The following is a 12522-nucleotide window of genomic DNA, read 5'->3' on the forward strand; positions in this document are numbered from 1 at the left end:
TAACCAGGGCTTTTTTGTAGGAAAAGCCCAGCAGGAACTTATTTGCATAATAGGTCACACACCCTGACATCACCATTGTTTCATATAGGGCTTTTTGTAGGAAAAGCCCAGCAGCAACTCATTTGCATACTAGGCCACACCTCCTGCCATCACCACTGTGTCACACAGGACTTTTTTGTAGAAAGAGCCCAGCAGGAACTCATCTGCATACTAGGTCACATCCCCTGACAGCAAGCCAGCCAGAACTGCGTCCCTGTGTGTTCCTGCTCAAAAAATGCCCCGACTATAACTGATCCCTCTCCACTTTCTGACCTTTGCTATTGACAGCAGCCATGACAATTAGCTGCTGCAGAAAAACATCACTGTTAATTTTTTAAGAAGGAGGCAGGGAATTGGAAAGTCTTTCAAGGGGCAGAGTGGGCCAGCTGGCTTTCTTTCCCATATTCAGATGGTCATTTGTTCCAAGGCTTTCCTTCTGCCATCAGCCATGATGCAGGAGGCTAAGTAGGTCAACACAAACACAAACACAATCACTAGATTGTCTTAATGACTGTTTATAGATCCTATATTGCTGTTGTTAGGAGGGAAGGCAGCATGATGTAGCCCGATCTCATCAGATCTGGGGAGGGACGGTGACTCAGTGGTAGAGCATCTGCTTGGGAAGCAGAAAGTCCCAGGTTCAGTCCCTGGCATCTCCAAAAAAGGATCCAGGCAAATAGGTGTGAAAAACCTCAGCTTGAGACCCTGGAGAGCCGCTGCCAGTCTGAGAAGACAATACTGACTTTGACGGACCAAGGGTCTGGTTCAGTATAAGGCAGCTTCATATGTTCATATGTTAAGCGGGGCTGGTACTTGGAATGGAGACCACCAAGGAAAACTTTGTAGAAGGTGGCTTCTCATTTGCCTCAAAAGTCCCTTGCTAGAGCAATGCTCCCTCTAAGCTGTGTAGTCTTGTGAGCAAAAGGTCTACTTTGTGAGCTACTGGCATTAAAGTTGTGAGTGAGCAATTTGGCTACTGCATAAATTAGTTTGCTTCCTTCCTGAGCTAAGACAAAAATGTGTGAGCTGGAGGCTAAAAAACTGTAAGCTAGCTCACACTAACTCAGGCAACACTGGCCATGAGTCAGCTGCAATTGGATGGCACTTGATTTCACTCACATGTTGTACTTGTTATTTTTACATTATGCAATCTATTTGATCTGCAGGATGAAACATCACCGCCCAGTGGCAACTTTTTTGCATATTGAAGCGTGTGCTCCCTGCCTCCCAAGTTTCACTCAGCAAGTCTTCCAACATGACAGCTGGATGCTTAAAAGGAGGAAGAATAATGCATTTGCTGTTACAGGGTGTTATGATTGTTTCCATCATATTGTATTCTTATGTGCAGGTGCTGGCAAAACTTTTCATTCCCAAGAAGAAAAAATCTCTCAAAGGAGAGATTGTTCTGATTACTGGAGCTGCCCATGGACTCGGAAGGGGAACAGCCTATGCGTTTTCCAAGCAGGGATGCAAGTTGGTTCTTTGGGATATCAATAAGGTACATGCAGAATGTCTTTCCCCTTAAGGCTTTCTTTCTTTCTTTCTTTCTTTCTTTCTTTCTTTCTTTCTTTCTTTCTTTCTTTCTTTCTTTCTTTCTTTCTTTCTTTCTTTCTTTCTTTCTTTCTTTCTTTCTTTCTTTCTTTCTTTCTTTCTTTCTTTCTTTCTTTCTTCCAAAACATTTCTTTTTAAAATTCAGGCTTGTAACTAAGTGCTTGCATCTTTGTTTTTCCTGGTCTGCTTCTAGCTGAGGACTTTTTTATGAACACCATTTTAGGCTGCTGAATGGCATTTTATGTCGTTTCTATGCCCTGGCATGGTTTTTATGGCTTGGTGTTATGCTGCTGATTTGGTGATTTTCCTGTGTGGTTTTTATTGTTTGATTGGAATGTTAGATTGGATTGTTTTATTATTTCAGGCTCTGAGCAGGTCCAATCTGTCTTGAAGCTTGCTGAGTGATCTTTGGCAGTACCGCTTTTCAATGTTCCCTCTAAGCTGTGGAGTCTTGTGAGCGAAAATTCTACTTTGTGAGCTATTGGCATTAAAGTTGTGAGCTACTGCATAAATTAGTTTGCTCTGGGACCATTTTTCCTGAGCTGAGACAAAAATGTGTGAGCTGGAGGCTAAAAAATTGTGAGCTAGCTCACACTAATTTGGCTTAAAGAGAATACTGCCGCTTTTTTAACCTGGCCTGCCTCACAGGGTGGTCACAAGGGCAGGAAAGAAGAGCCAAAACAGTTTTTATCTTACTCAAGCTACTAGAAAGAAACCTCCCGAAGCAATGATGATAAGAAGATAAAATCAGTAGCGCACAGCTGAAATGAGGATGAAACCATAGACTCAATCCATATCCCCTAGTAAGAGGAAGAATTTCATCCATCCATAGAAGAAGAATCTCCTTCTTCATAATGGAACAAAGGATGGTTGAGAGCAGGGCTTTTTTTTTTTGAGCAGGAATGCACAGGAATGCAGTTATGACTGGCTTGGTGTCAGGGGGTATGACCTAAAATGCAAATGAGTTCCTGCTGGGCTTTTTCTACATAAAAAGTCCTGGTTGGGAGATTCAGCCACCACAGACAGCTGGAATTTCATTACCAGTAATTTTTTAATAAAAAATGTTTTTGAGGAGAGATGGCAGAGAAGTTTCTGGTTCAGGGGTCAAAGGAAAGCCTGAAGAATTCTCCTAAGGGAGAAAGCCTAGTGTGTTCAGTTAGTTAAAGTCTCTCTATTTAATAAAGTTCTGTTCTGCTTTCTGATACCTACAAGTGTTGGCACCTCCATCCAGAGTTTCTCATTGCCCAGCTACCCACTTACATGATGCTTGCTGCAGTTGTGCTTGTAGTGTAACGCAATGACATTAGATCAGACACCTGCGGCCCTGGGCAGAGGCGACTGGGCGGTCCCCAGGCGACTCCTCACAGAGCGCGGAACACCCCGCCAATCATCAGCTGTGGCGGGAAGTTTAACTGGCCAGGATTGGGCTGGCCAGCCTGAAGGTTGTTCCGGGGATTGTATATTAGCGGGACCCGGCCCGCGTGTTCCCACTCTTGTAATGTGCCTCCATTAAAGCATGTTGCCCTACCAACGTCTCCCGTCTCAGTACGTTACAGTGGCGACAAAGGTGGGATTCTAGCCACGTCGGCTACATCAGAGACAGGGCAACCCACGGGCCACGACCGCCGCTACAGCCACCATGGCTACCCAGAGCGGTACCACTGGTCACATCGAGCCGTTCAACCCCGCGAATCCCGAGGGCTGGGAGTCCTACGCGGAACGGGTTGAATGCTACTTGAGGGCCAACCAAATCACAGAGGACAGCATGAAGAGGGACATTCTCCTGAGCGTCTGCGGGGCGGCCACATTCGAGATCGCCAAGGGTCTCTCGGCCCCCGCAAGACTCACCGAGAAGTCCTTCGAGGAGATCGTCAGGCTCCTCACTGGCCACTTCCTGCCCCAACCATCTCGGGTGGCCCTTTTCCACCGACGGGACCAAGCAGCAGGAGAATCGGCCACCGACTACCTGGCGGCCTTACGCCAGATTGCGGGAAACTGTAACTTTCCTCGGCTGGAAGAGACTCTGGCCGATTGGTTCACATGGGGCCTCCGCGACGAGAGGCTCCAACAGAGGCTCTTCGCGAAGGAAGAGCTCACCCTTCAGGGCGCCTTCAGTGAAGCTGTGGCGTTCGAGAGAACCTCGAGGACCTTCCCCAAGACGAGGGCCGATGTGGTCCACTACGAGGAGCTGGACCCCGACCGTCAGGACGAAGGAGAAGCGTTCCAGCTGCGCCGCCCAGCAGGGGCAACCAACCACACGCCACAACAACCCCCAGCGGCCGAACGACCCCCAGCGGCGGAGAGACCGCCGGCCACCAAGTGCGCCAGCTGCGGCGACCCCCACGACAGAAGGGACTGCCCGTACCGGACCTGGGACTGCTGGAGCTGCGGAAAGACCGGCCACATTGCAAGGGCTTGCCAAGCCAAGCCCAACCGCCGGAGGCCGACCACACACCACGAGTCGGCGGAGTTCCACTCCACAGCCTCCACAACCCTACAGGTACTGAACTTGCCCCTCACTACCCCCGACAAGATCAAAATGGCGGTCCTCATCGAAGGGAACCCCTGCCAAATGGAGGTGGACTCGGGTTCCTCCATTTCCATTATAGCAGAGGAGACCCTGAGGAAACTGTGCCCCCGCCAGTGGCTTCAAGTAAGGCCGGCGGACTTCATACTGCGGGACTTTCAGAAGAACCCGGTGCAAATCGTGGGGTGGGTCCGGGTACAAGTTGAGAGGGGGTCCTTCTGCGGCCCGCTGGACATCCTGGTGGTAAAGCGCTAGCTTACCACCCTGCTAGGACTGGCGTGGTTCAAACCCTTGGGGATCCGCTTGGAGGGGGTGGGGCAAACCCTAACACCCAGGGGGTTCGGGGAGGTATGCCAAGAGTTCCCCGACGTGTTTGATGGTTCCCTGGGGAGCTACAAAGGACCGGCCATCTCCCTACCGCTCGACCCGACGGTCAGGCCGATCCGGCTTAAGGCTAGGCAGGTCCCATTCGCCTTGAAACCAAAAATAGAGGCCGAACTAGACCACCTCACTGCCCAAGGGGTCCTGGAACTGGTGGACTATGCCACATGGGAGACCCCCATCGTAACCCCGATCAAGCCAAACGGGGAGGTGCGGATTTGTGCCGACTATAAGTACACAATAAATAAGGCACTGCAAGACAACCCCTACCCCGTGCCGGAGGTGAGCCACGTCTTGGCAGCCCTAGCGGGGTCTAAGATCTTCGGGAAGCTGGATCTGGCACAAGCCTACCAACAGCTCCCGGTAGATGCTAAAACGGCAGAGGCCCAAACTATTGTGACACACAGGGGGGCCTTCCGAGTGCGGAGGCTACAGTTTGGGGTTAGCGTTGCTCTGGGGATTTTCCAAAGTATAATGGACGCTCTCCTGAAAGGGATCCCCGGAGTCCAACCGTTCTTCGATGACATTTTAATTGCCGCCCCAGACCCCAAAGAATTCGGCAACCGCCTAAGATAAGTGCTCCACCGGTTCCAGGCAGCGGGGCTCAAGGTCAAGAGGGAAAAATGCTTGCTGGGGGTACCACGGGTGGAGTTCCTGGGATTCGCCGTAGACGCAGAGGGAATCCACCCAACGGAGGAAAAGACCCGTGCCATCGTGCAAGCCCCGGCCCCCACCTGCAAAGCAGAGCTACAAAGCTTCTTGGGGGTGCTCAATTTTTACCACTCGTTCCTCCCCCACAAGGCAGCCCTGGCTGAACCCCTACATCGGCTGCTGGACAAACAAGCCCCTTGGGTTTGGGGCAAACGACAAGCCGCCGCGTTTCAGGCGGTCAAGGACATCCTGGTGTCCAATGCGGTGCTCCACCATTTTGACGAGGGCCTCCCGGTCATCCTGGCTTGCGATGCATCGCCTTATGGGGTGGGCGCAGTCCTGGGGCACCAACTCCCGGACGGGAGGGAGGTACCGGTGGCGTACTACTCCCGTACACTCACACCGGCCGAGCGCAATTATGCGCAGATAGATAAGGAGGCTCTGGCAATCGTGGCGGGGGTCCACAAGTTTCATGACTATCTGTATGGGTGGAGGTTCACAATAGCTACTGACCACAAGCCGCTCTTAGGTCTGCTGGCCCCAGACCGCCAAACCCCCCATATACTTTCACAGCGCGTGTTGAGGTGGAACCAATTCCTCAACTCTTACATGTACTCACTAGTCCACCAGGCCGGCAAGGCTATGGGCCACACGGACGCACTCAGCCGTTTGCCACTACCCGACACAGAACTAGCCCCAGCACACCTGGTCATGTTGGTTGAATCCTTCCTGGAGCAGCCCCTCCACGCCGCGGAGGTTGCAAAGGCTATCGGGAAGAACAAAACACTGGCAAGGGTTCTTGACTGGGTGGTGAGGGGGTGGCCGGAAGGAAACATGGGGGAAGAGTTTAGGCCCTACAAAATGAGGAGAGAGGAGCTAGCGGCCCACAAAGGGTGCATCTTATGGGGTAGCAGGGTGGTGGTCCCCCCCCCCGCTACAGAAGCGAGTTCTGGAGTCACTTCATGAGACCCACCCCGGCATAGTCCGGATGAAGGCTTTAGCCAGGAGCTACGTCTGGTGGCCGGGGATGGATGAGGAGATCGAGAACTGGGTGCGGAGGTGCAGCGTGTGTCAGGAGTCACGCCCCGAGCCACCCAGTGCCCCAGTTACCCGATGGGAAACCACGAGGAAGCCTTGGTCCAGGCTCCACCTAGACTTCGCGGGGCCCTTCCAGGGACAGACTTTCCTGATCATGGTGGACGCCTACACCAAATGGCTGGAGGTCATTCCAGTAGCGTCCACTTCCGCAGCCGCCGCAATCCGGGCACTGCGCAGGGCCCTTAGTACCCATGGCATTCCAGACACTGTTGTCTCGGATAATGGGGCGGCCTTCACCTTGGGGGATTTTCAGGCATTCCTACAGAGGTACCTGATCAAGCACATAAGGTCAGCCCCCTTCCACCCAGCCACCAACGGACAGGCAGAGCGCATGGTCCGAACGACCAAGGAAGCCCTGGGTCGGATAGTGCAGGGCGACTGGGACCACAGACTAGCCGCCTTCCTGTTTGACAACAGGGTAACCCCAAACCCAGTCACGGGAGTCAGCCCGGCAGAGCTCCTCATGGGACGCAAACTCATTACGAGGCTCGACAGGTTACACCCCGACCGAGCCTCTGACCTCCGAGGGTCCCCTGAGATCAGGGACGCAGCCAGGGGTTTCTTCGCGGGGGACCCCGTGTTCGCCCGCAACTACGCCCAGGGACCCATGTGGCTGGCGGGTAGGGTGCAGCATGTAATTGGGACCCGCCATTACGAGGTATCCACAGAGGGGGGCCAGACCCTTCGGCGGCACATCGACCAACTGCGCCACCGCACCTTACCAGAAGCGCCAACGGACGTGGAGGAAGCAGTACCCGGGGGAGAGCCGGCTAGGGGTCTGCCGGAGACCACAGCGCCGGCACCGACCCCGCACACTCGCAAACAATCAGGACCGGCAGAGCCCGAGCGACCCCCAGAGATCGACCTCCAGCCCGCAGCAGCATCACTTCCCAGAGAGACTCCCGCCGCCGAAGCAGCGCCTACACCACAAGCCTCCCCTAGACAATCCACCCTGGAGCGCCGGCCCATGCTGTGGTACAAAGGAAGCAAACTATACATTCCAAACTGTCTGAGGAGGGAGATATTGCAGCTCTGCCACTCATCCAAACTGGCGGGGCACTTCGGCTATGTAAAGACGTTGCACTTAGTGAACCGCCAGTTCTGGTGGCCCTCTCTGCGTAAAAATGTGTCTGAGTTTGTCACAGGTTGCCCAGTGTGCATAATGGCCAAGCGGTGGGGGGGGGAAGCCGCCAGGGCTCTTACAACCCCTCGAGACAGCCAAACGGCCCTGGGCGATAGTTTCCATGGACTTTATAGTGGAGTTACCCCCCTCCCGAGGCAAAACGGTCATCTTAGTGGTAGTGGACACATTTTCCAAGCAAGCTCAATTCATCCCCTGCGCCCAGCTGCCCACAGCTAAGAAACTAGCGGCCCTGTTCTTTGACCACGTGATAAAATTACACTCATTCCCAGACAAGGTCATTAGCGACCGCGGGCCGCAGTTCATTGCCACCTTCTGGCGGGAGTTTTGCAAATTGGTGGGGATGGAGCAGGGTCTGAGTTCCGCCTATCACCCCCAGACGGACGGCCAGACAGAGAGAGTAAACGGGGTGCTGGAGCAGTACTTAAGCTGCTTTATAAATCAATGACAATCGGACTGGGTGGACTTGCTCCCCTTTGCCGAGTACTGCTACAACAATAGCATGCAAAGTTCCACCAAAGCTTCCCCCTTCTCCACAGTCTTTGGCTATGAAGGAAAGCCTCTCCTGTTACTGCCTGGCGGGGGCAGTAAAGACACCTCCACACCTTTTGAACAATGGGGGGGGGCCTAGCAACAACTGGCCGGTCATAAAAGAAAATCTGGAGGCAGCCAAGGAATCCTACAAGAGACAATACGATAGATCCCACACCCCTGCAGGAGAGTATAAGGTGGGGGATTCAGTGTATCTATCAACCAAAAACCTTCCCCTCAGCCAGCCCTCCCGGAAGCTGGCTTACAAGTTTGTGGGACCATTCAGAATCAAGAGAGTGATTAACCCTGTGACTGTGGAGCTAGACCTGCTGGCCTCCCTGGGTAAAATCCACCCTGTGTTTCATTGCAGTTTGATCCGCCGGGACCCCGGGCTGTCCAGTTGGCACCCTCCACCCACGGGGCCCACTCCTGCCATGGTCGACCGCTGCCGCACCGCATCAACCGCCCTGGAGTGTAAAACAACCAAACTCCTTCCCCCTGCGGTGGAGGGGGCTTAGGGGGGGCAGTATGTCAAGTCTGCTATAATGTCTGAGCAATTCAGCTGTAACTTTGGTTCAGGAAAATAATATATAATAATAATAATAAATTTTATTTATATCCCGCCCTCCCCGCCTAGGCAGGCTCAGGGCGGCTGACAAGAGTTCGATAAAATTATACAATATAAAATATACAATATAAGGTAATTTAAAACAACATTTAAGTTATACATTGATTTAAAACAACAATCTAAAACCAGTTCCAAATGTCTGGATCATTCCATAGTTTAAACGGCGGTGATCTTCCTGATGTTATCTGTACACTTGTATTATGGCAGGGGTCACTAGATAAATAGTTGGTAATTAAACAGCCATCCTATCAAGTTCTACAAACGCCTGCTTGAAAAGGATGGTCTTACAGGCCCTGCGGAATTGGTCCAAATTCCGCAGGGCCCGTACCTCCTCCGGAAGTTGATTCCAAAGGCACGGGGCTATAACAGAGAAGGCCCGTGCCCGTGTACTCTGTAATTTCGCCTCCTTTGGCCCAGGGATAGTCAGCGTGTTCTTCCCTGCCGACCTCAGTGCTCTTTGGGGCTCATATGGGGAGAGACGGTCCCTCAGGTAGGCAGGTCCTCGGCCATATAGGGCTTTAAAGGTAATAACCAGCACTTTGTATCGGACCCGGTATGTAACTGGCAGCCAGTGCAGTTCACGCAGCCCCGGCTGTATATGCTCCCATTTCGGGAGTCCCAATAACAGCCTGGCCGCTGCGTTCTGCACTAGCTGCAGCTTCCGGGTTCGACACAAAGGCAGCCCCATGTAGAGGGCATTGCAGTAGTCTAGTCTTGAGGTGACCGTCGCATGGATCACTGTTGCCAGGTCCCGGCGCTCCAGGAAAGGAGCCAGCTGCCTTGCCCGCTTCAGGTGGAAGAATGCCGACTTGGCAGTGGCCGCTACCTGGGCCTCCATTGATAGTGAAGGCTCCAGTAGGACTCCCAGGCTCTTGACCCGGCCCGCCGCCTTCAACGGCGCACCGTCAAAAACCGGGAGAGGTATTTCCCTTCCCAGAGCGCCGCGCCCCACGCAAAGGACCTCTGTCTTCGTCGGGTTCAGCTTCAACCCACTCAGCCTAAGCCAAGTTGCCACGGCCTGCAGTGCCCGGTCTAAGTTCACTGGAACGCAGTCAGGCCGGCCATCCATTAGCAGATAGAGCTGGGTGTCATCCGCATATTGATGACAGCCCAGTCCAAAACTCCGGGCAATCTGGGCAAGGGGGCGCATGTAGATGTTAAATAACATCGGGGAGAGAACTGCTCCCTGAGGCACCCCACAATCTAGTGTGCGCCTCCGGGAAAGCTCACCCCCGATTGCCACCCTTTGTCCCCGACCTTTGAGGAAGGAGGAGAGCCATTGTAAGGCCAGCCCCCTGACCCCTATGTCGGCGAGGCGGCGGGTCAGTAGCCGGTGGTCGACCGTGTCGAACGCTGCCGACAGGTCTAACAGCATCAGCACCGCCACGCCTCCTCGATCCAGTTGCCGGTGGAGGTCATCTGCCAAGGCGACCAGCACTGTCTCCGTCCCGTGGCCCGGGCGAAAGCCGGACTGGCAAGGGTCTAGGACGGAAGCGTCATCCAGAAAACCCTGTAGTTGCAGCGCCACTGCCCTCTCAATAATTTTACCTAAAAACGGTAAATTAGAAACCGGTCGGTAATTTGCCAATTCGGCCGGATCTGCTGTGCATTTTTTCAAGAGGGGGCGGACCAAAGCCTCTTTCAGAGGTGATGGGAAACGCCCCTCCGAGAGGGATCTATTTATTATGTCCCGTAAAGGACATCTAAGCTCCCTCTGGCAAGCTTTAATCAACCAGGAGGGGCAAGGGTCCAAATCGCAAGTTGTTGGGCGCGCAACAGAGAGAATTCCATCGACTTCCTCCAGGCTGAGCGGGTCAAACCGACCCAACTCCAAACCCGAAGACAGGCGCGGAGCCTCAAGTTCCCGTACTGCATCCAATGTGATAGGCAGGTCTTGGCGGAGCGACGTGATTTTATCTGCAAAATATTTCGCAAAAGCCTCACAGCCAATCTCTAATTCCCTAACATTTGGTTTGCCTTGAGGCAATGTAGTAAGATCTCCAATTATTCTAAATAATTGTGCCGGGCGCGAATCTGCAGATGCAATCTTGGCTGCAAAGTAATCTTTCTTTGCAGCCTTGACTGCCATCTCATAAGACTTCATAAACGTTCTATAAGATGTTCTCGTCGCTTCGTCCCGAGTATGCCGCCACTGCCTCTCTAGTCGTCTGAGCCCCTGTTTCAGCCGGCGTAGCTCCAGGGTATACCATGGGGCCAGCCTCCTGCGAGGGCGCAGAGGACGTCGAGGTGCGATCTCGTCGATGGCCCTGGTCAGCCGGCCTTGCCAGGCCTCCACCAGGTCATCGAGGGAATCGCCAGGGGGCCAGGGATCCCCTAGTGCCATTTGGAACCGTTCCGGGTCCATCAGGCTCCGGGGGCGAGCCAAAATAGGCTCTCCGCCCATACAGGGTTGGGGTGGCATCTCCACACGGGCCTTGAGGGCTAGGTGATCCGACCATGGTACCGCTTCTACCGCGATATCGTTCACCGAAATCCCGGACGCAAAGATCAGGTCTAACATGTGCCCGGCCTGGTGCGTGGGTGTCGTAACAAATTGAGAGAGTCCCAGTGTCGCCATGGAAGACACTAGGTCCATCGCCTGAGTGGAGGCCGAGTCGTCGGCATGGACGTTGAAATCACCCAGGACCATAAGCCCTGGGTACTCCAACGCCCAGCCCGCCACAGCCTCCATCAGGGATGGTAAGGCGCTGGCCGGTGCGTTAGGCGGACGGTACACCAGCCAGATCGCCAACCCCTCTCCGACATCCCACGCTAAACCGGCACATTCAATACCCTCAATCTTTGGGCCCGGGAGAGCCCGGAAGGAGTAACCCTCCCGTATGAATAATGCCACCCCTCCCCCCCGCCCGCTATTCCGTGATTGGTGGAAGACCGAGTAACCTGGGGGGGTCATCTGGGAAAGAGCCACTGTCTCCCCATCTCGCACCCAGGTCTCGGTCACGCAAGCCAGGTCCACGTCCTGCTGGAGCAGGAACTCCCTGAGGGTCGCGGTCTTATTATTTACGGACCTGGCATTGCATAACACCAATGACGGAGACAGGCTATTCCTCTTGGCCCCACTACCTGTCACTGTTGGGATGGGAAGTAGACTGGAAGGGAGCCGAGCACCGTGTTGTCTCCGTCCCCTTCCCTTACACCTCTGTCTATTCCCACCGTCATACCTTCCCCTCCCCAAGAGCACTGGAATCCCTGAGCCGAGCATCCGTGCCTATGCCCGGGGTGATCTTACTAGTACTGAGCGGAAAAGGATCCTGGGTAAAACCATTCTGTATTCAGATGCTGCTAGCTAGAGCTCTCCTCCCCCCCTCCCATCCTTTGTTATGTAGCAATGCTTGGAAACGGGAATATGGGAACAAGATTGTGGTGCCTTCTCAGAGATAGCCGGTGCTAAGAAAGTGCCTCAAGGCCAGCCGGTGCTTGAGAACGATAAAATAATAACAATGTGTGAATGTGCCCTGCATAGAGTGTCCCCACCCTCAGGAATCCCTTTGATGTGTACCTTAAATGTTTGCTCTTTGTGCATGCTCGCCAGTCTCTCAATCTGCTTCTACAGTCTTGCAACATGTTACAATAAACTAGCAACTTTTTTTTATCAAGAAGGTCTCGTTATTGAAACATCAGACTTGACACACAGGGCTCTGGCAAGGTTAGGAAGAGAGAGCCATGTGTTAGCCTGGTATTAACATGTGCCAGATAAAAGAAGAAACACAGGCATTAAAATGTAGTAGCTAAAACAGATTGGGATCTCTGCGATGAAATGATAGTGTTATAACATTAATTAATTAACATCAATAGCATGGCTGTGTGGAAATAAGCTTTGAGGCAAGTGTTTGAAATTGCCCACTTCAGGTTAGCAGCTTCAAGTTGGAAAATTCTTGGAAATCTGGAGGTACAGCCCGAAAGGGTGGGTTTGGGGGAAGGGATGGACTGCAACAGGATATAATGCCATAGAGT

The 12522-nt window shown here is 53.3% G+C and overlaps 1 protein-coding gene across 1 annotated transcript in view; it reads left to right on the plus strand.

The window, feature by feature from the left end:
• Window positions 1–1302: 1302 nt before the first annotated feature.
• The window catches only part of LOC132577349 (17-beta-hydroxysteroid dehydrogenase 13-like), a 33271-nt gene continuing 22051 nt past the window's right edge, over window positions 1303–12522 (plus strand). The window contains exon 1 of the mRNA XM_060247080.1: window positions 1303–1537. Within this exon, the coding sequence (XP_060103063.1) occupies window positions 1328–1537 (210 nt within the window). The 5' untranslated portion in view covers window positions 1303–1327. The remainder of the gene's footprint in view (window positions 1538–12522) is intronic.

This window comes from Heteronotia binoei, chromosome 9, assembly GCF_032191835.1.
Source record: "Heteronotia binoei isolate CCM8104 ecotype False Entrance Well chromosome 9, APGP_CSIRO_Hbin_v1, whole genome shotgun sequence".
Taxonomy (NCBI): Eukaryota; Metazoa; Chordata; class Lepidosauria; order Squamata; family Gekkonidae; genus Heteronotia; species Heteronotia binoei.